This window comes from Poecilia latipinna, unplaced genomic scaffold (genome assembly GCF_001443285.1).
Source record: "Poecilia latipinna isolate Pla-1442-1.1 unplaced genomic scaffold, P_latipinna-1.0 Scaffold1333, whole genome shotgun sequence".
Classification (NCBI taxonomy): Eukaryota; Metazoa; Chordata; class Actinopteri; order Cyprinodontiformes; family Poeciliidae; genus Poecilia; species Poecilia latipinna.
In genome coordinates, this window is record NW_015113949.1 from 100,324 (window position 1) to 126,370 (window position 26,047).

A 26,047-nucleotide genomic window follows, 5' to 3' on the forward strand; every position below is an offset into this window, starting at 1 on the left:
GAGCTTGTGGATTCCTGGATTATCGACAAATTTGTGACGGACTTAGTCGAACTAGTGAGCACTCAGGCTGTTGGTGTGGACAGAGAGAAGGACTCTAAAACTCACTAATGGGATGGAATCGATCTTGGAGAAGTTGCTAGTTTCAGTTCAGTGGAACAACCTAACTAATTTAGATGATTGGGAACTGAGATGTAGCGGAGAGACTTTAGGGAAGATTGAAATTCATAATCTACCCGACCTAAAACATTCTGTATCTGAATTGGCTTTCCCCGTGTGGCCTGGGAAGGAGATGTCTTCAATCTCCAACACAATGCTCCTTCCCACCTCACCCCTCCTGTTATCCATGCAGCTGTGGAGCCGAGCGCTCCTCAGGACATCATTCCTCGATAACAACATCTTTATCGGACTTCTGCCGGGAGGCTGAGCATCGTGGTTTCATGTCCCTGTGACGTCACCGCCTTCACTCATGTCTTTGTTTTGCCCTTTGTTTTGTCTGAATGTTGCCATTTGCCCTAATGTGTCCTTTCCTCTGTGTTGTTTTATTTTCTTAGAAACTGTGGAGTACTCCCTATTTAGCCCATAAAGGGAATTGGACAAACTTGGATTTCCAGAGACTCCAATTTAGTCACTCTTTAGCTTATTTTTTTAGAAACTGTATTCACTATTAGATCAATATTATACTAATTAGTTACATTTTTACATTATTATGCAGAGAGACTCCCATTATTGCAACCGAGAAAAGGAATCAGACCAGAGGATACTTATCTACCAACCCTGAACAGGAGTATCTAATTTAGATCAAGATTAGATTATTTTTCTTTCCTTTGATTTATTTTGTTTGTATTTTCTTTTAATTCCTGTAAAGCACTTTGAGTTGCCTTGTTGAATAAACCAGAACCAGAAACTCCTGATGGTATTAATGATTAGAGTTTCAGTAAAATATCTTTAATATTCTGGTCAGATTAATGAAGTTTTCTGTAAAATCTTAAATATTCTTATCAGATTAATGAAGTTTTCTGTAAAATCTTAAATATTCTGGTCAAATTAATAAAGTTTTCTGTAAAATCTTAATTATTCTGGTCAGATTAATGAATCTGACCATATTTATCTTAAATATTTAAGATTTATTTATCTTAAATCTTAAAATATTTAAGATTTTCTGTAAAATCTTAAATATTCTGGTCAGATTAATGAAGTTTTCTGTAAAATCTTAAATATTCTGGTCAGATTAATGAAGTTTTCTGAATAAGCTGCAGATTAAAGGGATAAAACATCTTAAGCAACTTAAAATGTCACACCTGTTTTTAAAGCGAGTTAGTTTGGTTTTTATCCAAACTGCAGATCCTGGCATGAAGGTACAGGTCAGTCTGCAAACAAAACCGAGATAACCACAACATGAACGTCAACGTGACCCAGGAGTTTCCTGTAAACTAACTGGCTCCTCCCCCTGCTCTCCGATTGGCTGATGGCGCCGACCTGCAGGAGGCTCGTTCTGCCAACAGGTCAACGCCACTTCGACTGCCGAACAGGTAGGATCGATCTGCTGCGCGATGCCTCACTCACTTTGACTTTTATGACCAGCTAAACGCTACATTTAAATCAGATTTTTCTCTATTTAAAGCAGATTTTATTGGTTGGTTAATGACGCTGAAGATTAGTCGCAAAATAAAAAGTTGTTACTGCTGAGGAGACAATAAACTGGCAGAAAATCTGCTGAATTGTAGCAGATTTTCAGTTAAATGATTTACCGTCTGTGTGACTTTAATAAGCGCTTAAAGGAGGAAGTTTATTCATTTTTGAATTAAAAAGCCTTGAACTGGACAAATCTGCATTTTAAACACAAAAACTCTGATGTTTTTATGTAGCAGTACCAACTAAATTCAAGTATTTTTTTCTAATCAATTTAGTTAAATTATTTATTTGATCACCAAAAAATATTAAATAAATTACTAAAAATGGAGAATCAGCTTTCAGTTTTGTTGTGAAAAGTCGAACTCAGCCCACTTCCCCATTCTGGAGATTTTAATTTAATAATAACAATAAATAAAGTTATCTTTAAAACTGATTACACAGGTGACATCAAGACCCAACAGTAGAGTCAGATGGTAATAAAATTAATCTGGTTGTGTGTGTTGTTATTGTGTCCTGCAAACTTTGCTTTAATTCTACTTTTTTCTATTTAATCATAAAAAATCATAGTCAGACAGAAAGAGAGTTATGAAACAGGAAAAGCAGGTTTCCTGAAGAAAGAGGAAGTTTCCAGCCTGCAGTGATTAAAAATAGTTCAGGCTGCTCATTCAGGGCATTAAAGGTTTAAAGAATAAAATCTAAACATTTTGAGTAATTGAATAAAACCCAGAGTAAAATCATTGAATTAATAATGATAACTTATGATTAAACCAATAATTAATATTGGTTTAACCAATGGTTGATGTTGGTTTGATTATAAGAATATTTAACACTTACTCTTGTACTTATGGAAGTACTTAAAGGTGAAAGAAGTAACTGTAACATGGTGTCAAATAATTAGAATAATGGATTATTCTTGGTTTCTTTTCAGAAATGTCTGTAATAACTCACATTATGATTATAATAGGAGTAACTACTAAGTGATGGTTATTATAAAATTACAAATGAATGCTAAATCAGAAAAACTAAAAGGTTATAAATGTGATTTTGACATTGAACTTGAAATGTGGTGAAATGTGTAACTGTAACTAAAGGTCACTGATGTTGTGTTAGAGGTCGATGGTAGGTGAAAGGTTAGGGGAAAAGAGGAACCGAAAGGAGAGCAGAGGTGACCAAGACATTAGGTCATCAGAACAGACATCATGTCTCCAAGATGGTGATGGATATGAGATCATCTGTCCAAGCAGAAACAGGAAGTGAGATTTTTGAGATGCATGAAGGAAACAGGTGCAGAGGGCAAACAGAGAACTTCAGAAAGTTCAGTTCTAAAAAACAAGGGAGTTCATCTTGAGGCCAACCAAGACGCAGCTGTGTGGGCTGCTGACCTGTACACGACCAAAAAAGAGGAATTGAAAGAGTTGGGCGGCTGCTGATAAGAATAAAAAGACACTAGACAGGAGGATCGGGGTTCTTTGTTCCGCGGCGTTCGAGTTGAGCACACGGAGATGCAGAATCAACGGAGGGCTGCGTGATGATACCCCGGGACGATGAGACTGCTCGCTGCACAAGAAAGGAACAAGATCCGTTTACCCACAACCCGGGATTCTGATTCGACTGCGGCCCCACACTCAACCCAAAGGATTCCAACGATGCTGCAGTGGACATGGGGAATGGACAAAGATCGTATTTGGATTAAGAACTGAGTTTGTTGAGGATTCTCACCAGTTCAACTTTGGATCTATTCTAAAAGGATTCTGCCAAGACAAAGACAGGACTCCATCCATGGACGTTAAAGTTCTCTGCTGCCAAAGATCGTCTCTGCATCTGGGTTTGAGTAATACTGCCTCCCCCAAAGCCTCTGGTTAGAGTAAGACACAGTGTAGGGTTTAGAATTAGGTGAAATCTCTAAATTTTCTTTAATCTATTGATTACTTAATCCTTTGTTAATTGCTGTATGTCTTTTCTCCCCTGCTAAAGCTTGCTAATAAAATACTAAAGTCTAATTTGATGTTGTGGACAGTTAAATTATTTGAGTCAACTAAATTTAATTCTTCTGATTATTGTAAAACCAGTGTTTGTGGTCCTAGTAAATCAGGGTGGCTTCGTACGTTCTTTAGTTCAGATAAATAATGACCCTGGGACTTATTCCTAGTCGCTAAAATTATCTAAGCTGGTAACAAGTGCACGTTAATAAATAGAGAAAGAGCTACCATGAGCAGACGTGGTTTATGAGCTCGGACACCGGCGGGGCTACTCCGATGTCTGAATCATGGACTGAAGCGGGTCATAACGTCTGGATGAAAATTTAGAGCTTAGACGAATCTTTCTCGCTCCCAGCTTAAACAAAAGTTCTCTACATTCTTATTTGCGGTAATACCCAGGAATTAGAGGCTTTTCGGACCCGTGAGATGGAGAGCTGGTCAGTAGTCAGTCCGCTGGAGGTTAGGAGGAGTTAGGGGCGTGGCTGATTACTGTGAATTAACAGTTTTTATGCTCCTCTAATTTGAAACAAACTTCCAGAAAACTGCAGAACAACCGAAACACTGAGTTCCTTTAAATCAGGGCTAAAAACAAAATGTATTTAGAGCTGAATTTGAGCAAATATAACTAGAAAATATATTAATTTTGGTCTGGATTATAACTTTTATAACTTCTCTTTATTTAATGATCTATGTTTTCATCATGTAAAACAATTTAAATTGTCATTTTGCTGAAATATGCTATACTAACAAACTTCACTTCAAAGAAATACTAAAATCTGACAAATGGAAAACATTATTTTAGCTAATCTGGAATATTAGGGAATAGGTTTTATTATGTTATGTCATCAGAAACTCACAGAGTTGATTTGATTCAATCAGCCCCAATTAAAACCCAATAAAAAGTTGATGTTTGGCTCAGTAAACATCCAAACGTAAATATTGGAGCTGAAGATTCGTGTTTCTCCAGGCCGCCATGCTGTCCATCGTAGATCTAATCAGGAAGAAGAGGGACGGAGGTCAGCTGACTGATGAGGAGATCAAGTTCTTCATCGAGTCTGTAACAACCAAACGGATGCAGGACTGCCAGATCGGTAGGAACGACTCGATTCAGAGCCAAACCGAAGCCGAGCGGCTGTTATTTCTGCCTCTGCGTTCTAGGGGCCATGCTGATGGCGATCTGGCAGCGAGGGATGGAGGCCGCGGAGATTCGCACGCTGACCCGGGAGATGATGGTGTCCGGGGAAGTGATGAAGTGGCCGGACAGCTGGAAGAGGCTGATGGTGGACAAACACTCGACGGGAGGGGTGGGGGACAAAGTGAGCCTGGTGCTGGCGCCGGCACTGGCGGCTTGTGGCTGTAAGGTAACACCTGGACCAAGTCAGTGTTTCTACTGGAAAACCTTGAATAGTTACTCATATGGATCCAATAAGGAGTTCTTCCCTTTTATTCTCCTCTAATGACACTTTATATTTAGGGCAGGCAACAGGTGGGGGAGGGGCAGCACTGATGAGTGAACTCTGGTCACTCTGGCGTTTCATGTGGTAGACTTTGAACTAGGGCTGAAACGATTAATCGGATTAATTGTGATTAATCAATTATTGAAATAACAAATTTCGTAATCGATTAATTGTTAACTGGAGACTCAAAAAAAGGTAATAAAGAACAACAGGCTCAGAGCTGTAATTAAGCCAAAACTTTACAAAACAAGATGGGAAAAAACCTTCGGAAATACGTCTGACCCAAAACTACAAGAGCAGCAGTTTTAACTTACAAAACAAAATTACCTCTTAAGCTCCTTTTGATATCCAATTATTCATCTGTTAATCCAAAAAACCAATAAATCACCAGATCAGCTCAACGCAGAGCTAATAATCTGAGCAGAAATGGTTGAGCTTTTAGCTGCAGATGAATCCTTTGCTACAAATAATCAAGCGTTCATTAAAGGAATGCTGTTATTTCATTTCAGGCAGTAAAATGTTTATTTTCTTATTTTAAAAATAAATTTAATCATTCGTTTATTTGCATCTTTTAATTTTGGTATTTTATAAATAAAAAGAAGTCTTAAGTGGCTAAAATGAAAAATCTGCAGAATATTTTATGCGATTGTCAGGTAAACATGATGCTAATGCTAATGTTAGCATCCACATTTCTAAGAATATTCCATGAATGATAAAGAGTTCCTCAAATCTCAAATCCGAAGACTGCATCACCAAAACAACAGATTATAAATAATAAATATTTCTTTTGTTTGTCTATTTATTCAATAATTTAGAAGGAAAAAAGGTTTTCTGAATTGAAAATGTTGCTTATTTAGTTGATATAGTCAGCTAGCCGTGACACCAGGAAGCAGAAGATGCTCAGGGAACCCTGACCTTTACCCTGACCTTTACCCTGCAGTAAACTCGGCGCTCGTTTCGTCTTCACCAGGTGCCGATGATCAGTGGGCGGGGCTTGGCTCATACAGGAGGAACTCTGGATAAACTGGAATCCATTCCAGGATTCAACATCCAGCAATCAGCCGACCAGGTGAGGAGAGCCAGATTATTCCTCCAGATGTGAAACACTGACAGGAAGTGACCAACCAGGCGTTTCCTGTCTGCAGATCCGGACCATCCTGGCCTCCGTGGGCTGCTGCATCGTGGGTCAGACGGAGATGCTGGTTCCGTCTGATCGGGTTCTGTACTCTCTGAGGGACGCCACCAGCACCGTGGACAGCCTCCCACTCATTACTGGTACTGAACTGGGATCAGTGAGACGGCTGGGATCGGGGCGTACATGTGAACGAGCCGCTGTTGGGTTTTTCAGGTTCCATCATCTCAAAGAAAGGAGCCGAGTCTCTGTCCGCTCTGGTGCTGGACGTGAAGTTCGGAAGCGCGGCGCTGTACAAAGACCTGCAGAGCGCCAAGCAGCTCGCTCAGCTCTTAGTGAGTCCAGTTCCAAAATGGCCGCCTAGCAGTTCAGGTTTAATAAACAGCTAAATTACAGCGTTGGAAAATCCAATCGAATTTTTGGTTTTGAAGATTTAATTTTTGGAAGAATCTGAAATGTTTCCATAGTTCAGAGTGATGTCAGCGCGTCAAGGGCGGCCATCTTGTTTTACAGCTTCTGTTTATTTGGACTTTATATTTAGATCAACTCGACGACAGAATAGTAAAGCCAAGATATGATTTTTTATTTTTTTAAATTCTGAGAATAAATTCATGGAAATACAGTCGTACTAATACAAGGATAAAGTTCAAACAACATTAAAGTGTTAATATTACCAGAATGAAGTTATGATATTAAGAGAATAAATAATTTAAGCAGAACTCCTACATGAAAAATAATATAAAATATGAGAAATGTTGAGCTTTTATGAAGTTTAGTATCAATTTCAGAGACGAGGTAAAACTTCAAATTTGGCCACATCAAATTATTTTCAGCAGCTGGAGTTTGAGGCGACAACTAAACGAATAAATATCAACATGGACTGAACTGCTCTCATTAAATCCCAACATCTATTTACTTTTTCATTAAAATGATTTTCTCGTAATTTAAAGATGCTGTCCTGGAAAAACTGTGTCTTTATTCTGCTAATATTATGACTATATTATTGTAATTAAACAAGAATCCTCCCTTGTACAACTCAAAAAACACTTTTTGAAAATATTTTCTGTCATTTGCTACTTTTTTGGAAAAAAAATCAAGTGAAACATTTTGTTTTTAAATTTGTTAAAATCTATGTGTTGTAGATTTTATTTCTAAGCGGTTTCGCCCCGCTCTAGTAAAGCCTTGACGTTTCTCTCAGATGGAAACAGGAAACAGCCTGGGCATCCGAACGGGAGCCGTGCTGAGCCGCATGGACGGGACCATCGGCCGATGTGTGGGAAACAGCCTGGAGGTGATCGAATCCCTGGAGACGATGAAGGGAAATGGGCCCGATGACCTGATGGAGCTGGTCACGACGCTCGGTAACAACAAGAACCTATTTGGTACCAATTAGACCCACAATGGTTTATAGATCCAACCAAACAGCTACTGAAAGCAAAATCTGTGCTTAACGAATAAAAGCCACAGCAGAGTCTGAGATACTGAGAGCAAACCGTAGAAACGGGGTGGAGTTCCACCTGGAGCCGTCCTCCGTCCGTCTGCTTTTCATTACAACCACAAACTTCCAGCTTCACAACCAACAGCGAAAATCAATGTCCATCATCTACTCACAGTCTGGCTACCAAAACAACATTTGGCATCAAGAGCCCCGTCAGAGTTGGTTTGGTTTGAAGAGAGGTCAAAATTTCCAAACTTCACATTTATAAGAGTCAACTGTCCGTTAATAATAAACGGAAATGGGGCAAAATACGTTGTCAAAAAAAAAAAAAAAAAAAATTTTAACTACATGTGAGATTTGAGCTTTTTTATACACCAGCTAAAAGGATCAACAACATGAAAAAGACAAAAAAAAAAAAAAACAATTCAGCAACAAGAAGCTACAACAATCCAACCACAAAACCTTCTTGTGGTTAATGATTGTAGCTTCTTGATATTCTGTTGATTTACATTAAAAACAGAAAACTCACCGTTCGCTGAAATCCACCAAGCCTCTTCAAGGTCGACATCCTCCTGAAGTCAACAGTTACAATCTTAGCTGGTCTTGTCTCAATCGATTATAAGATTCTTCTTTCTGTTTTAATTTTGAACAGCATTTTGAGTTACTTTTAATAAAGGTTTATATTATAAATAAAACTAATTGATTCATTAATTTAATGAAATGTTTCACATTCAGCTAATTAATGCTAAAAAAATGTTCTGTACTGATTAAATGTAGACAGCTATGCATATTTCTGGTCCTTCTCAAAACTGAACAGAAACTTATTTAACACTTACAGACAGGAAATTAATAAATGTAATTCAGATTGATCTTACCAGAACAAGCAGCAGCAGCAGTCTCTCCAGAGGTTTCAGTCTGGTCACCCATTTCCTAAAAACAAAATTGAAAATACAAAGAAAATCACTCAAACTTAAAGGGTTGCAGTTTTATGTCTATATATGCCATATTTTGTTTTTATAAAAGTTGTTTCAGTTGAGTTCCAGGTTCCAGATATCCTTAATAATCGTTTGTTTTTACGCTTAAATTGACCTTTCTTATTAAAATTAAATTATCTTTCATCCTTTAAAACTCTATAAAAGTATATTGTAGTGAGAAAATTGTTATTGGGTAATATCTGCCATCAGGTATATGTTTATTCTACTTCCCACCTGATGAAGCTCTTTGGGTTACATGTTCAAGGTTGGGGGCCGTTTTCCTACAGCTGCATGAGAAGCAGACTGCCTCTCCTCTTGTTTTGGATCCTTATTCTTGGTATAAAACTCATGTGCTTTCTCTGCCTGTTAGAGCTTGTCATTCAGAACTGCTTCATTATTGATTATCTTACAAGCTCTCTGTGTTGTGCACAATATATGAAAACCCCTGATTGAGTAATTTCACCTGACAGTGCTTGGTAATGTTTCCCAAACAATATTTACTGGTGATAAATAACAACAGATAACCACATAAACTGAGGAGGGAAGAGTCCATTAAAAGTCTTCTAAACGCATGAAGAAACTTAATATTTTACTATGATATTTAATTCAAAAGGATTAATGAATGAGTTGATAATAGATTCATAAACAATAGGATGATAATCAATATTTTAATATATTAACATTCTTTAATTTTTCATACTTAAGATATGGACGCAAAATATTTAAATTAACTTCTGTATGTTTCCAGACTGCAAAGTAATAATTTCTTCAACATAAACTCCAGAAGGAATGTGGTTTATCATTAACCAGTCAAGCATGAACTACGGAAACCAGCAGCAAAGCCTTAGCTTAGTGTAGTATTTTACTAGGTTTTGATAATATGAAGCATTTCTATCACATATTTTTGCCAAAACTGTGCATTAAAAACTTGAACTAACCGATAATTTCCTTGTAGTATATTAAAACCAGCTAAAACTGGGCGCTTTGCAACTAATTAGCTGCAAAACTTTAGCTCCAACTGTCGCCAATTAGCTAAGTGCTGCGGTTGGCTGCACAGCTAATTATCTAAATTTTGGAATTTAATATCTTCTCAATAGGAATTTAATTGACATACACGGCTAAATATAGCGAAAAAAGCATACATTAGTGTTTACCGTCGTTTGGAAGCGTTGAAACGAGTTGGCATTTATTAAACTCCGACGTTGTAGTGGTTCGCTGGGCTAACGTTAGCCTCACTAGCATCTGTTGCGCAAACAGGTCAATGAGGAGTTCAGGAAAACTGGGAAATCAGGGAAATCAAAGCGTTTACAGTTGGATTGGTGTTATTCAGACATTTTGATTCTACATATTAAATAATCCACCAGAATAGTCTTTATCAACAGTGTCCAAGACTTTCTGAAGATCTTGTAGTTTTTATGAAGACTTTGGCTACTCCTTTTTCCACTTACTTTCAGTCCATTAGCGGACAATAACTGCTTATTCTGCCATCCCAAACTGCTCAGCAAAAATCAAATGTGTTTTGACTTAAAAACTCCTTGGGAGTCAAGTTGCTTGGTGTTAAAATTAATATTAAAAGCTGAAATGGCAGAAATTGACCGAGAACGCATCATTATTGATTCCGGTAGGTGGAATGCTGCTGGAGATGACGAACCTGGCGCCGGGCCTATCAGAGGGCAGAAAGCAGATTTACGACGCTGTGATTGGTGGAGCTGCCTTGTCTAAATTCGAGGCCATGATGACGGCTCAGGGCGTGGCCAATCAGACGGCCCGGATGCTTTGCTCCGCCCACACTGATTACTACAGCGTCCTGAGGAAGTCTGATCATCAACTGGAACTGAAGACTCCTATAGATGGTCAAGTTTAACCATGATGAGTAATGATTCTGACTTTAATTTTTTGAGATTAAATTTCAGAAATCTAATAGAAAAAAAAATCATAATTTTGACAAAAACGTCCTAATTTTTGCCCTCAGAAACTTTAGAGATCAAAAAGGAAACATTTTGGGAAAAAAGTAAGAATTCAGAGGAAAATCCGAATTCTGAGAAAAAAAATAATATCTAAGAAATTATTCTGAGATTAGATCAAAAGTCAGAAATCTGAGGGGAAAAAAGTTAAATTTCTGAGTTAAATCTTCTGAGAAAAAGACTCAGAATAATGAGATTAAAGTCAGATTTTTTTTTCACCCGTGCCGTAATATTCTTCTGTTGATTACTGATTATAAATTGGTTAAAAAATGGAGGATCAGCTTGTATTTAAAACGGTTTTGAACTCCTCATACAGCACACCTCACATTTTCACTCTAACTTACATCTTCGTTATTTTCTAAGTAATTCAAATATAACTTCTTGAATTAACGCCTGCCCCCTTTTGTCTTCACCCAGGAGTTGTTGTAGGTGTGGATGGTTTGGTTCTAGCTCAGGTTCTGCAGAAATTGGGGGCGGGGCGATCGAAGGCAGGTGAGCCAATCAACCACAGCGTGGGGGCGGAGCTTCTGGTGTCTCCCGGTCAGACTGTTCAAAAAGGTGAGACTCTGATGACAGCTTGCTACCTGTTTTTTACCTGATTAATTTGTCTTATTTGTTGTTGTTCCAGGTGCCTCCTGGTTGCGGATTCATTATGAAGATCCGGCTCCGGGTCCAGACCAGATCAACCTGCTGCAGAAAGCTCTGACTGTAGGAAAAAACAACAGAGAAGCAGAACATGGATACCCTTTAGTAGCAGAAGTACTGCAGTCTCACCGTGATACATCAAACTGATCCACACTCTATAGTTTCTGTTATAATCCTAAAAGTAGCAAATCTTCAAATCAAAAAACATAGTTTCTGTATATCTTTTCATTTATCCATTAAACTTCCACCTTTTTAGGTAATAACTTTTAAAATTTCTTAAACTTAAGGGATGCATATACTTTTTCAGTGTGCTGGGATTAAAACATAATGAAGCTGAAAACAGTAAAATCGTATTTTTGTTAGTTTACTACCAAAACAGTAATTCAAAGACTTTACAAAGAAGAAAATTCAAAGATAATTACAAAATAAAAACAATTCTAAGTGTATTAAATAGAAGATAAATAAAGAAAGAAACGTTTTAAAATAATTTTAGTGACAAACCTTTCCTTTCTAGTAAATCAATACACGTCTTTTCAGAACATTGTATGTTTGGGTTCTTGGCGCCCTCTGCTGGACAGTTAGAAAATACGCAGAATGCGTAAAAACGTAAACGTAAAAAAAAGGAATTTCAACTGATTTCAATAAACTGACCGACGTCCCAGATAGATTGCCTCTAATTTGATACAGCAATCAGTAGCATAACAGTACACGAAACAATTAATGACAACAAATATTGGAGGAAAATATTAAGGAAGAACACGCATAATCTTTCATTTTTAAATGAAGAATCTTTATATATACATCAGTGATGTGAAAGGCGCACAATTTGTCAAGGAGATTATGAATAGTTTATACACTAAGATGTAAAGCGGGTGGAAAAAATGAAAAACGGTATTTTCTCCCCGTCGGGGAATCGAACCCCGGTCTCCCGCGTGACAGGCGGGGATACTCACCACTATACTAACGAGGAGATAACGCCAACCAGTGCTAGTAGACTTTATAAAGTTCGAACTATGCCGTTCTGGTCGTGATATTTTTACGGTTCACGTTGGTTGGATCGCTTCCCAGTCAGTGTGGGACGTTGATTTAGTTTTTTGCCGAATGTTTCAACAACAGTGAATTTGAAAAGATTAAATTTTATTTTGCCAAAACTGAAAGAAATGAGCCGCTATATTGTGAATGTATTTGAGATTTAACGTTATGTTTTAATGAAAATACAAAATAAAACATTCAGAATGTCTCAATCCCACAGAAACAAATCTGTTCCATACATTTTTTTAAATACCATGGTCTTAAAGTGAATCTGTGTCCTAGAAAACAACAAAACAAATGAGATCCAATACAAAGACAACAAAAAAATTAAGTTTATTAAAAATGTCTCCTATTGAAGCACAGAAAAGCAAATTTTGATATCTAACAGTTCAATTATCTTTATTTATAAAATCCCACAAACAGACAGAGGTGTATAAGAGGATAAAGTCATTATTCAGTTTGCAAACGAACACACAGTAGAGTAGGGTATGGAGGAGTTTAAAGGTCAGTGGACAACGGAGTTGAGTGGCTCGGCTCTGATGTTTCCCAGGTCCAGCGTGGAGTCCGTCTCCTCGTCGATCTCTCCGATGACGGCTCTGAAACAGAACAAACTGATGAGGTTCGATCCCTGGAGTTCTCTGTGGAGCACCTCAGAGCTCAGAGCTTAGCACAGTCCAGTTAAAACAAGACATTTAAACAAAATGCATAAAAACACAACCATTCCCCTCCTCACTGTCTGAACCAAAACACTGATATACGAGGTAGACAAATTACAATACAGCTTGAATTAATACTACTTGTTAATATTCAGCAACGTTGATTTATAAATATATAGTTAATCACATTAAAGGCTTGTGAAATAAAAGCCTGATTATTTAAGTCTGCTTTTAAACCAAGACTCTGCAGAGGTTGGTTAATTGCATTCTAGCAGGCCAAGAGGTAGTTTTAAATTTTAAGGATGTTTTCCCACACAAGTCTGGTAGAATCAGTTCAATTAGTGACCAAGTGTTACATTTTCAGCTGCTGTGGTTCCCTCTCTCTCTGCTCCGAGTCAAACCAGCCAAACCCTTTGAAAAACCTGTTCTCCTTTCTCCAGCAGATTTTCTCAGTTTGAAAGTGAATTTTAGACTTTTTAGTCAATATGACTTCACTGATTAATAGGCAGGAAACAACTCACACGTTGTCTCCTCTGACGATGTAGAGTCCCAGCACCACCTGCTCCACCCCCTGAGTGGAGCTGAAAACTCGCTCATGACTCTCGTCCAGGATCAGGTTGATGGTCTGATCGAAGCCCTTCAGGGTTCCCTGAACAAATAATCAGGTCACATTTTAAAAAGTACAGTCAGTTCTTGAAAAACTTATTTTTCTCCAGATATAAAACACAGATTTGTTTTAAAGTCGATCGTAAAAGACCTGTTCAGCAAAACAAATATTTTTTCTGATCAAATATAAAAGATTAATCTTTCATACCCCACTTAGCGTCAATTAGTGTTGAACAATATCAAGAAAAAATATATGTCTTAAAATTGTGAGGATGAAATCTGATTATAATTAACCCAGATGAATCCATGAGTTCATAATGTCCTCCAGTTAAAATACTTACTACAATCATCCTGCCGTCTGACGTGACAATGGCCACGGTGCCTGAAGCAGCAGCAGTTAAAGAAACAAACATCTACAGCTTCATACAGTCACAACAGAGAAGTTTAAAACGCTGTTCGTTATTCTGAAGTTTTCAAATTAAGTTTCTAAAACACAAAAATCTTCCTTCTGCACCATTTCAACAGTTAAATTAATTTCAATGAGAAGTCAGAGACATCCAGAGGTTTCTCCAGCACTGTCACTATGATGTGTTTTCATTTGGTACAAGTAGAAAATTATAATTAACACAATAAATGCTTAGAAACATGTCTCTGTGTAATTAATCTATGCGTGTAGCTGAAATAATAAACTTTTCTGTAAAATTCTAATTCATTGAATACGACTGTATTACTGTGGCTACAAGGAAAAACATTGAAAATTCTTCTGCTCTCATTTACTATGAAGATACAATTATGAAGCTAAAAGACGGTTTGTGTTTTTTTTTATTATTATTCTGGCTTTCTATTCCAAATGAAACATTTTCGAAAAACAGACCAAATGTTAATGCATAAATAACTAATCTTGAAACTAACAATTCCGTATCTAGATATTTTATTTTTATACAATAATGTTATAACATTGGCTTCCGAAAACCAGTAAACGAGTTAACAGATTTTTCTATACTAACATTTCTCTCAATGTTTGTCTCATTGTTGCGCACACTGCTTTAAATAAAGAAAATAAACCAAATATTCCTCGTAGTTAGGAAGGTTAGCGTGTTAAGCTAACTAGCATGTCTTCATTCTTTTTAACGCGGAGTTTGCTTATTAGCTGGCTAGGCTAACTAGCATGTCTCCATTCATTTAAACGGACATTGATTAGCAGGCTAGCGGGCTAACAGAAGCAGGATACGGTTGATGTAGCTCTCCAAGGCGGTGGACATCCTTAGTCCGGAGTTCGGTGTTTATTTCTCCTGCAGACAAATTGGTAAAAATAAATTTCTCCCGGTTTTCTTTAATATCCACGTTCAAAAGCAGCCGCGGAAGGTAACGGCAACAAACCGGAGAAAAGTCCAGACTAGTCTCCCACAGATTCACCGAGCAGGTCAGGCAGAAGAGGAGAGCGCCGAGTGAAGAAGTCACATCCGGTTTGGTTTAACGTAAATAAATAAAATAAAAATAAATCAGTCCATCTTACAGTTTTCTGATAAAGTACTAAAATCCTCAAATATCCATTCATGGAAAATAACTGGCTATACTACGCATAAAAAGAAAAAATGTAAATGTCATCAAAGTTGCAAGATGGTGACCGGAAATCACCACATTTTGTTCAATTTAAGCAAACGACACATATCATAGACTAATGATTAGCTGCATAGGCCATATTTTGTTTTTCTTCGTGTTAATGATAACTCAAGACAAAAAAAATTTATGATAATTATTTAATATCTTCACTATTGTTTGTAAGGGTTGCCAACTTATCCTTATCAAAAATAGTGAATAAACAGTGCAAGATTGAAAGTGACATAATTCAACTAACATAAAGAAGTTATGTGTAAGCTGACAAATGCATACTTAAAAATATATAGAGAGAGAGTTCTGTTTTATTGCAATTAAAGGGTCCTAGTATGTATGAAGGGTTACCAAAGTTGCTGTTTTGTAACTCCATACCTCTCTGGTCCAGATCCTTAGGTCTGCCAATCAGCTTCTGCGAAAATCCCTGAGACAAAGCCGATACCTTAAAAAATGACAAACATCAGCAGATACAGATATATCACGTATCACATACTTTAACATTGTATTTCTGACAAAGGAGCTAAAATTAATGGGAACAAACATGTGTCTGTGTGGGCAATAATGTGAAAAACATGGACTTCAGTAGGTTTTCATCTTTATTGTTGCTCAGTAGTAGTCCATACAAAGGGGGGTGGAGTAGATCAGTGGAGCCCGACAGGACCAGGACAAACACCAGGAACGTCATGCTACCAAAGTATTAAATTTGTACAAAAATACTTTACAACATCCCTGTTCCTTTAAAGAAAAAGAAAAATACAGTTTGGTTGGTTGGTGAAGCTACATGGAATCTAATCTGACCCACTATTTTAAATGGCAGTGCAGTGCACGTGTGTATATATGTGTGTGTGTGTCTGTGTGCACATGTTTTGCTGAGGTTAATCACCAGAGTGCAAATCCCTGCAATATTACACACACATGCACACAAATACAAACGCACACTCTAACATACGTACACACTTTTTATTTACATACACGCAAGCACAGTGTGTATGGCTTTGGACCTCACTCGTCAAACCTTCTGAAGCCACGCCCCTCAGCTCTGCGGGTGTTCTCATTGGTCAAGAGGTTTGTGTTGACTGAGCGCTAAAATGTTGCCATTAGCTAATGTTTTGTTCATGTGGTAGCCTGGTTTGTTTGCCATGCTTGCATATATCATGATAGTAGCCATGTTTTACCTCTCAATCGTACATGAACATTCAGGACAACTTGGCCTCAACTACAAAGCTGGTTTCACAAATCCAACCCAATCCTGTCCACAGAGCTGAAGCTACAAATTTTATAAGGAAAACACAAAGTATGGTGCTAAATTATGGGTCAAAGCATTGTAAGTTGGCTGCAGAACCATTGTTTAAGCTGTCCAAGGAAGTAAAACTGATGAAAGTGAAGGATGTTGACCCATTTTTAACTGGGATTGTCTTCCCAAACTTAACTTCTATGCAGTATAGTTGAATAAATAAAACAACATGGTAAGAAATGAGGAAGTTTTGACTAATTCTGCTTTGTGGTGTAGGCCAAGATTTGGTACCATCATTGTTCTCACTCTTAGAACGTAATTTTAGGACTGACCTACAGTTCATATTTACTACGGGTGCTTTCCAAAGTCAGGGATATCCCAAGGATGCTATGTTCATCTTTGTACTCCTTTGCTTCCTTCTACCTATTCATCTATCATTCTGGCTTGTGGTGCAACAGCATCAGGAATATCCTCAAATGTCCAGCTGAACTGTAGAAATTCTGAGATATTCGCAAGTTTTTTGTTAGATGAAATCTCTCTACGAAATCATGGAGACCATGCTTCATGGTTCCTTCCAGTGGCACCAGCAAAGATCTCCAGTAAAAGGCATCTATAAAGCATTTCAACCAATGTTGAAACCATCTCAGATGGCGTTGCTCAGTGCAGAGAAGCAGACTCCAATCCTGTCAAGTCTACCTTATTCCTAAGTAAGGTTAAAGTAGTCATCTTGCAGACAAAAGGTTGTGAATTCAATTCTAGCCCTTCCCGCCACATTTTGAGGTGCCTTGGGCCAATGGACTCAACCCTAGGTTGTCTATTGAAGTGTGTTGAGTGTGGCATAGCGAATGTGGCAGAAGCATAAAGGCACTCAGTGGAAAGCAGAACTTAAGGCCCCCACATATAGACATACTGTGCGCAATCTGTGCGCAACGCGGACTCTATGCACTCTCTGCGGTCGGTTGTGGTTTCATAGGCGAGCATACTGACTACATATATTTCTTGTGACAAATTTCTTAATTTCAGACAATCTGAATGAATGCTAGCAAGATTGATGAGCTAGATGGTTGCCTTCTCAATTTCTTCTCCACCTTCTTACAACCATAGTTTCAAACTTAGAGGTGCTACTCTTTCTCACAGCCATTTTATGCTCAGCTATAAATAGAGCTGCCAGAAGTCCAGATTTAAAAGGGCACTTGCATCTGTTCTGTTTCATCACAAAATGGGAGAACAAAGATATCATCAAAGGCACTCCACACCAAAGTAACACAAAAATTGGTTGTAATGACGACAGAGCTTGAAAACCTGCCTTCTTGATTTTGACCAGCAGTAGGAAAGGTTTTAGGTTTTCAGAAAGCAAGTGACTGATGGATGAATATCTGCCTATGAGATCAGGTTGAGGAGGCACCAGGTCCATCGGGACTAACAAACTTCCGGAATGTCTTGGCCAGAGAGAATTCCTGAATGTTGACCTAAGCTATTCTTCTCCAGGTGCAATGTGGTTAGGATATCTCCACAGAGGAGTGTCTAGGAGGAATCCTAAAAAATTCCCGTACCATCGTTGGTGACTTCTTTGCTGTGAAGCAGATTCTCTACTCCAAGTTCTTCCTTATCACCTTATCTCTAAGGCAGAGTTTAGCCACCGTACAGAGGAAGGTAATTATAGAAACCTTGGTACTGAAAAGAATGAAACTTGTTATCTGGGATGTGACCTAACTTTTCACTCTGGTTTTAGTGGGACCAAATGAACTAAGTGGCCAATTAGTCCAACAAAACACTTGAACTACCATCAAAGTTTCACAGCCGCACTAAAGACTTCAAAGTTCCTCCTCTCTTAAAGATAGAAAACAGGTAATCCTACAACGTAATGCTAATGGTTGCAAAGACATCCTTCAAAGAATCCGCCCTTCCCAATTGATACCCGGGCACTTTGTTGACTGCAAAGACCAGAAGTGAGCAGCTGTGAACTTGACAGTACAGCACTTCAGACAATGCATTTATGGTCACATCTGACAACCTTCATTGGCTTCTTCGTCAACCTTTGAAAGATTCAGCCCTTGGATACCCATTGCTAGCTGACTGGTTAGCCACCAGCAACTTTTTGGGATATTTAATGATCTGATGGAGACTTTACCTCAAAACAGATCTAATTTAATTTCACATTCTAGATCAGGAAGTCCCTTGACTTTGAAAAGCATCCGTACAAAACCTAATGTGCAAGCCACATGCTAATCAGCTGCTCAGTTAGTAAACGTTAGCCCTGTTGTGGCATTGTGCAAGGTCTGTGCTAGTTACAGACTGGCCGTGCTTGCCCTGGGTTTGATCACTAACAATCTACTAGGTGATTTAATTTAACTAGTCCTGACTACCTTTGTGCTGTGTTAGCCCTGTGCTCGATGTTTGCTAACCATATGCGGGTAATGTGCTTATTCAGATTAGAGAATCAGAGTCAACCAGTCAATAACCCACTGCATTGGACCCTCCCAGCTCAGGGAGGGTTCCTATTGGTTGTTGATGCTGAAGGAGGGTTCTGATTGGCTGTTGATGCTGAGGGAGGGTTCTGATTGGCCAGTTTAAATAGTGAGTTCAGACTGAGAAGAGCAGGAAGATGCTGACATCCAACGTAAACAGTTACACATCATTCGCTCTCAAACACACAGAAAATGTGTTTAGTGTCACAGTTTTCCTGATCCGACAGGTTTTTTCTCATGTAACATCGTTTTTGTGGTTATAAGGTGAAGGTTACTGGGATTTGATGGTCTAGATGTGAACAGCGACGTCAACCATTTTTCTTTTTAAACTTCTGTACATCTTTTTAGGTTTGGTTGCCACTGAAACGAACAGAGAACTGACAACAGTCAATCAAAATCACACTTATTGATTAGCATAATAGGTCACCGTTACTGGGGCTGGAAAAGGGAGGGGAGAGGGGGCATGCTTGGCCTCTTTTCTGGGAGCTGATTGGCTCTCCTCAACACATACACTAACCAATCACACACAGGCAGGGAACTGTTTGCGTTCTGATTGGTTCCAGCCAATCAGCCGATGTGCCGTCGTCTCTCATCCTGGCTGCTGATTGGTTGAGGGAAGGAGAGACGTTAGGATAAAGCCAAGACAGGAAACGGAGTTAACTGGCCTCGTTTGTAACACAGACACACACACGCGCACACACACACACAGACATACACAGTGTGGCCAGTCCAACTGCTGTAAACCGTAGAAAAAGATTCTTATTGAACTGCTCAGTGTCATCATCATCATCATCATTATAATTACTCTGCATCTTTCGTTCAGCAGCTCATTTATGGCACAAAACTAAAAATCCCTACAGTAAATTCTCCATCTTTGTGTTGGTAGGGATGCTCCAATCAGTACCAACTGATTCAGAAACAGCTTCCAAAATGTCCAAATTGAAATATTTCAGCTAAAAAGTGGTCAATTTCAGAAAATCTTTCAATACGTATTCACACCTTCCCAAACAAACCGGACTTTCTAGACAAGGTAGAGTTTGATTAAAGCGGACTAAACAGGGAATACACCTTGAACCAAACCGTTTAGGTCCAGTAACTGTCTGCCTTCCTGAACCTGAAACCTCACTTAGTCAAGTTTGGGTTTCTTTTAGTGCTCACCAGAATGTTAAACAGTGTTTGAAAGGTTATCTTCATTAAGGTTAAAGATCATTTTGAGCAGGTGCATCCACAGCGTTTGAAACCTAAAGCCCAGAGTGATTTTCTGGATCAAATAGCAGTGATATGGTCTTACTTTGGACCGGTGATTTCAGATTATTAAAGATAAAACTGAATTCCACCTTCACTTCAGGTTCTCTTAAGAGAAAACAAACAGATGTAGACCCTCAGATTGGAGCATCCCTCGTCTCCTTGGCAACCTTCCTATCTATTGTTAGGTTCTGGATTCAGGACTCGAACCCAGTCAGTAGTTGTGCTGCTGTGGATCTGTAACCACTAGAGCCTGAAGCCGTTATGCTGGAACCAGAAGCCATGAAGCAGTGGCCACATCTCTGGCACAAAGACCTCAACTAGAACCAGCAGGTGGTTCTGGACTGCTTGGACCAGTAAGGCCATTACCTGTGGCTTTGGCCCACTTAGAACCAGGCTTTGAAACCAAGACCAGAATCAACGTCTTGGACCAGTGAAGCCCATTGGCTGTGGTTCTGACCAAGACCAGAACCAACATGCCTTTCACCAGACAGGCAGGACAATAAGTCCCGGGTCGAGCTCCTAGAACCAAGAACCATTGACCCAGAAGAATAAAACCATCCAATGTGGTTCTGGTTTCATTGGGCCTCCATCCTGCAGATGCAGTTGGCTGCGTTCGTGGCTTCGGTTGGACCAGTAGCTCTGGCTTTGGACTCAAAGAACCACTTATTCCAGTAGCTCCAGCTGTGACTCCAGTGGGATCAGTTGGCCCAGTATCTAGAACTGGTTCTGGTGACGGTGTGAGGAGGCTTCTTCCAGTCCACTGGTGTGCTTTTAAGCTGCTTCAGCAGTTCTTCCAAGGGTCAAACTTAAGAGGTCAAAGGCCAACGTCCATCCAGAGGGTGTGTGTAACACCACGAGAGGTCCACTTTGAACCAGTTTAAGCAAACCAGTTTGATTTCCATGATATACTACTGACTTCCCCACTGACCTCTCCAGTCCACTCTGGTCATAAGCGGCTGATTCCAGTTTGATCCGGTTCTTGTCTGCTATAAGGAGCTGTTGGTGACCTTCCCCACCCCCAACACGTCTCTCGGTTGGTTCCACTTGATTGGACCGCAGTCTTCCACCTGTTCCACAGAGATCTCTGCCGGCCCCACCTCAGCGCTGGTTGGCTGAGGGGAGTGCCTGCTGTTGGCCATGCCGTCGTTGTGGTTGGCCAGCGGGGCGGCGGTGGAGGAAGAGGAGGGGTTTCGGCTGATGACCAGTTCCAGCCGGTTTGGAGACTCTGCGATGAGAGGAACGACGAGGCAGCAGTCGAAGTCCCTGGTCCGGACGTGGTTAATCTAACGGGACAAGTTGGGTTGTCAGAACCAGGCTGGACTGGATAATACAGTGATTAAAGTAAGTTTTTCCAAAGCAGTATTTATGTTTATAAGGTACAACGTTTATCATTATCGCAACAGTACCTCAAAATATCGCAATAAAATTCTCCAGACATTGTTAGAGCAGATTAAATTTGTAACTGCCAGGTTCTGTTTGTGGTTCTGTACCTGTAGTATTCGGTCATAGGCACAGAGGCCGCCCCGTTCGGCTGGCCCACCTGGTCGGATGTTATTTACGTAGACGCCGCGATCCAACAACCCGTCAGAGACACTGAATCCGAAATCCTCCAGGTCTGAGGCCTTTTCCAAGGTGAGCTAAAAAACACAGAACCAGAGTTAAAACGTGGTTCAGCAGACGGCAGCGCATGCAGGGCGCATTCACTACCTTATGGAGCTCCACAGGGTTTTGGTTTAGGATGTCGTTCACTTCTTGCCTCATCTTTTTCATCGCAAAGGCTCTGCGTTGGGGGTCAGAGGGCAAGGTGTTGGAGCGTGGGTTCACCTGAGGAAACCAATCGAGCGTCACTGAAAACACTCGGAAAACGGCAAACAGTCAGAGTTTGTGAATGGGACTGAAAGGATTCTGGTACCTGTGGTTTGGAGCTGTTTCGCTCCTGGAAGCTGGACTGGCGGCCCAGCGTGCTGCGCAGCGGCGTGGGGTCATGGTTCAGGCTGAGCGTGGAGCCCGACATGATGGTTGCCTGGAGATGAGGAGAGGAAACCAGCAAGCATTAAAACTACTGGAAGGTCAATCCAAGGTCGTCTGAGGATGCTCAACATTAATAAGAACAAAGATTTTAGTTTGTGTTGTTATTCGGGTTTAACAGCCAGATGCAGATTGTTGGACAGAATCGTTTACCTGCCAGAGCTCGGAAATAATTCAGGAGCAGCATCTCGTTGTAATGACAAATATTCACATGATAAAAAGTTTTATGTTTTAATATGACTTGTCATCAACTCTTTAAAACCAGAAACTTTCTTGATAAAACTATATTCAAAACTCGTTTTATTATGAAAACTCTCTTTTTAATAAATTTAGCTTCAAATGAAACCTAAACCTCATCTCATTATAACGAGAAACTTTCTCATTTGCGTCTCATTTTATTGAAAGTTTCTTGTTATAACAAGTTTTGTATTTTATTATAACATTCTTGTTTTAACAAGACAGAAATCTTTTTGTTAAAACAGAAAACATTACCTTAAAATTAAACATGTCTCATTATAAAAACACCAGTTTTACGTCTCGTTAAAACAATGATGTTCCTCGATTTAATGCAACACGATCAGGTGACAGATTACAACTTCAGATTATGTTGTTTTACTGTTATGACTTTTCTCATTTAAACCAGAAGATACTTTAATTTTAATAAAATATAAAACTTGTTGCAATAAGTTAGAAAACGAGAATAGAAGTTAACATTAACCCAGAATCTAAAACCCACTTCAAGCTTATTACAAACATTGAAGAGGTCAAACAAATAAATGTAAGAAATTATTAAGATTTTATTCATGTCAGGTAGTATGATGTTGGTGTTGAAACTTAAAGTATCCATTTTTAGAAAATGAAGATGGTATTATATGCATTAGTGCTTCTAAGACCCACAACTTTTTCTCTTAATTGAAATTTTTTTCTGGTAAAATAGCATTTTTTTTTGTTAATATTCTAGCAATAGTCTCATAATTAAACTAAACACTTGACAGCCTAGCCCTGATATTCTGCCTCAATGAAAGCATCAATGAATAAAGTAATATTTTAAAATATTTTCTGTCATTTGTAATTTCATTTTTAGAAAGAAAGCAAGAAAAACATTTATCAGATCTGGTCTGAAAACAATCAGATTTTATTTTTAAGCCTTATTATAAAGCTGTAATTGCTACTATTAACCATAATATGAGAAAACTGTGATGTAATATATGCACTGTAAAAACACTAAATCTTACCCAGCAGTTTTGATCTAGTGCAGTGTTTCTCCACCCTGGTCCTCAGGCCCCCCTGTCCTGCATGTTTTAGGTGTTTCCCTTCTGCCACACCTGGATTGTACCTCTGGGTGATTAACAGGCTTCTGCAGAACCTGACGGTCATGCAGTCATTTGACTCGGCTGTTCGGGAATAGAGGCTCATCTAAAACATGCAGAGCAGGGGGCCTGAGGACCAGGGTGGAGAAACACTGATCTAGTGCAAAATCAGATAAAATTAACTTTTCAGCAACAAAATTAGCTTAAGTCAATAATTCCTTAATATTGATGTAAAATTACTCCTTATTTTGGTAGATTATTTAATAGATATATTTCCCGTGTTATAAGTGAAATAATCTGTCCAAGGAATAAGAACTTTTTCATTAATATTAAGGAATTATTGACCTAAAATAAGCTACTATATGTTGCTGAAAAGTTAATTTTGTCTGATTTTAAGTGTACTAAGATATCTGCACTAGTCCTAAAACATCATTTTGTGTTTTTGCAGTGCATTTTTTAGTTAATTATTTTGCTGCAGTCATATCTGACGTCCAGATGCGTCAGTGTAAAACCAGGGATTCACACCATGCACATCTAGCAGGTCAATCTCTACGTCAGGCCAAGCGCAAACTGTCCCAGCATGCTTCAATCAGCCGCCATGCCTGGTGCAACAGAGACGCCATGAAGTCGTCTCTGCGTTTTGCTCTTAGACACACGTTTAAAACCAGTTAAACCCAGTCTGACAGCAGTAAAAACCAGTTACAGAGGAGTAAAACGGTTAGTGGAGTCGAGGGAGGATACCAGAGTGAGGATGCCCGTCTCGTTTCCAGAGTCCTGGAAGAAAAGCAATCGTTTCTCTCCTTTACTGATGTGAGCGTCTAAATGTTTGAGGAAAAGTTATTAAAACTGTAAAAAAAAAACATTATAATTGTGATTCTATTGGCTAAACTCCAGCACTGAGTTTGCAATGAAAACAAATGAAGAAACAAACTGGAAATAACTACCGATCAATACCTGCTGAAAAAGAATCTGTTCAGGAATCAGTTTAGAAACAAAAAAGAATCTGTTCAGTGAAGATGTTAAAACTCAAGAAAAATATGGATTGTTGTTGGTGTCAGTAATCCTCTAAAACTCTGCAAAAAACTGGGAATCTGTTCAGAGTTTGGGAATCTGTTCAGTTTGAGAATCTGTTCTCGATATCTTTACGTACCTCCAGCTCTCGTAAGATGCCGCTCTGACCGCAGGTCTCCAAGTCCTCCAGCGCCTGAGACCAGAAGTTCTCCTCCTGGTCGGGTTCGGTTCCGTCGTGACCCACGGAGAACCTGCCGGGGAAGGTGGGAGAATCGGCCAATCAGAGCGAGGAGCGGCCCGACCCGGACACAGAAACACGCAGCAGGCCGCTCATGCTGGCGAGGGAACAAAGACGGTCACACATCCCGCTTGTGGATGTGTCAGAGGGGTCAAAGGTCACCAGGTGAGGGTGGACAGGGGACTGTGCGTTCGTGTGGTGGGGGGGTCAAAGGTCAGTTTGATACCTGCTGTCAGTGATTTTTCCGCTGGGCAGATTAGAGCCGCTGCAGACAGAGACACACTGCTGTTACAGAGGAACTGGAGGAACTTAAACCCAGACACAGCTCAAAGGTCAAAGGTCAGAGACGCTCAGCAGGGAGATTAACACGGATCAGTAAAAAAAATACAGCTTTATTCAATTCAATAAAACTTTATTCATCATCAAGGAGCAATTTAACATGAAAATATGGTGGATATTTCTGATGGATGGATGGATGGATGGATAGATGGATGGATGGATGGTTGGATGGACGGATGGACAGATGGATAGACAAACGAACGAACAGCTGGACAAATGAATCGACAGATGGATGGATGTTTCTTCACTCCTGGAAAAAGCTTAATTTAAATGACCACCAGACAACAAACCCCGTATTTCTGACCAGTTTAACCAGTCTGACCAGTGGGACCAGCCTGACCAGTTTAACCAGTCTGACCAATGGAACCAGTTTAACCAGTCTGACCAGTGGGACCAGCCTGACCAGTTTAACCAGTCTGACCAGTGGAACCAGCCTGACCAGTTTAACCAGCCTGACCAGTGGAACCAGTCTGCCCCTGACCACCAGCATCACCCCACAGAGTGTCCTCTCACCCTCCGAGCAGCGGGCGGTCCCAGTCGTCGTCGCTCAGCCCCAGATCCGACAGTGGATTGGCTCTCTGCCTGGCTGATGATTGGCTGTTGGTCGTCTTGACGCCGCGCCACTCATGGAAGCTGTACGACTGAAAAGGTGGAGCTACAGAGACAGACAAGTTGGTGCAAACGGACTCAGGGTGGGGCGTGAAGACCAACGGCGGGCGGCGAACCTGTGGTGGAGAAGCTGCTGTCCATGTTGGACCCGTCCCAGGAGTCCACGGCGCTGTCCACAGACGGCAGCGTGCTGAACGCTCTCTGATTGGTCGGAGGCACCGCAGTGATCACAGGCTCCTCCTCCCCATCCTGGCCGTCCAGGTTAAGCCCCGCCCCCAGGCCTGGACCAATCACGCAGGTCTTTGGGCTCGACACTGCAGACGGACGAGGCGTTCAGGGGACGTTTTTATTTTCAACAGAACAGAAAAGAAAATACTGAAATATCTTCAAGCTTCTTAGTTTATTTTTATTGGAAAAAAAACAAAAAAACAAA

At 39.7% G+C, this 26,047-nt stretch overlaps 3 protein-coding genes, 1 long non-coding RNA gene and 1 other non-coding gene across 16 annotated transcripts in view; 1 reads left to right on the plus strand and 4 right to left on the minus strand.

Moving 5' to 3' along the window:
- The window catches only part of LOC106961765 (uncharacterized), a 33,217-nt gene extending 23,016 nt beyond the window's left edge, over positions 1-10,201 (minus strand). The window contains exons 1-4 of one of the 2 annotated variants that reach the window (XR_001427836.1): positions 10,061-10,201; positions 9,767-9,891; positions 8,514-8,568; positions 8,168-8,210 (exon numbers count right to left, since the gene is read on the minus strand). This is a non-coding gene — a long non-coding RNA (uncharacterized LOC106961765). Of the gene's footprint in view, positions 1-8,167; positions 8,211-8,513; positions 8,569-9,754 lie in introns of both variants that reach the window. The other variant, XR_001427837.1, reaches the window with a different exon arrangement.
- tymp (thymidine phosphorylase) lies at positions 1,347-11,411 on the plus strand. Its single transcript, XM_015055742.1, has 10 exons — positions 1,347-1,529; positions 4,579-4,702; positions 4,770-4,972; positions 6,039-6,137; positions 6,214-6,343; positions 6,417-6,535; positions 7,399-7,561; positions 10,238-10,465; positions 10,994-11,134; positions 11,205-11,411. Exons 2-10 carry the CDS (start codon positions 4,585-4,587, stop codon positions 11,366-11,368), a joined length of 1,365 nt encoding a protein of 454 aa, XP_014911228.1. The 5' UTR covers positions 1,347-1,529; positions 4,579-4,584; the 3' UTR covers positions 11,369-11,411.
- Positions 11,412-12,119: 708 nt separating this feature from the next.
- Positions 12,120-12,191, minus strand: trnad-guc (transfer RNA aspartic acid (anticodon GUC)). Its single transcript has one exon. It is a non-coding gene; the product is annotated as a tRNA-Asp (tRNA).
- A 368-nt stretch (positions 12,192-12,559) lies between these two features.
- lsm8 (LSM8 homolog, U6 small nuclear RNA associated) lies at positions 12,560-14,990 on the minus strand. Of its 2 annotated transcripts, XM_015055745.1 has the most exons (5): positions 14,896-14,990; positions 14,747-14,807; positions 13,857-13,897; positions 13,431-13,558; positions 12,560-12,849 (listed from the first exon to the last, which is right to left on the minus strand). In XM_015055745.1, exons 2-5 carry the CDS (start codon positions 14,775-14,777, stop codon positions 12,759-12,761), a joined length of 291 nt encoding a protein of 96 aa, XP_014911231.1. In that variant the 5' UTR covers positions 14,778-14,807; positions 14,896-14,990; the 3' UTR covers positions 12,560-12,758. The 2 variants fall into 2 exon arrangements, with proteins under 2 accessions (XP_014911231.1, XP_014911230.1); XM_015055744.1 differs by having other exon boundaries at positions 14,747-14,961.
- Positions 14,991-15,707: 717 nt separating this feature from the next.
- Positions 15,708-26,047, minus strand: part of grip1 (glutamate receptor interacting protein 1) — a 49,279-nt gene continuing 38,939 nt past the window's right edge. For 7 of the 10 annotated variants that reach the window (XM_015055737.1, XM_015055738.1, XM_015055733.1 and 4 more), the window contains 8 exons: positions 25,731-25,928; positions 25,519-25,660; positions 24,893-24,931; positions 24,568-24,679; positions 21,992-22,102; positions 21,787-21,903; positions 21,570-21,716; positions 15,708-21,362 (listed from right to left, as the gene is read on the minus strand). In XM_015055737.1, coding sequence (XP_014911223.1) covers positions 21,066-21,362; positions 21,570-21,716; positions 21,787-21,903; positions 21,992-22,102; positions 24,568-24,679; positions 24,893-24,931; positions 25,519-25,660; positions 25,731-25,928 — 1,163 coding nt within the window. In that variant the 3' untranslated portion in view covers positions 15,708-21,065. The remainder of the gene's footprint in view (positions 21,363-21,569; positions 21,717-21,786; positions 21,904-21,991; positions 22,103-24,567; positions 24,680-24,892; positions 24,932-25,518; positions 25,661-25,730; positions 25,929-26,047) is intronic. The other 3 variants (XM_015055734.1, XM_015055735.1, XM_015055741.1) reach the window with 1 other exon arrangement.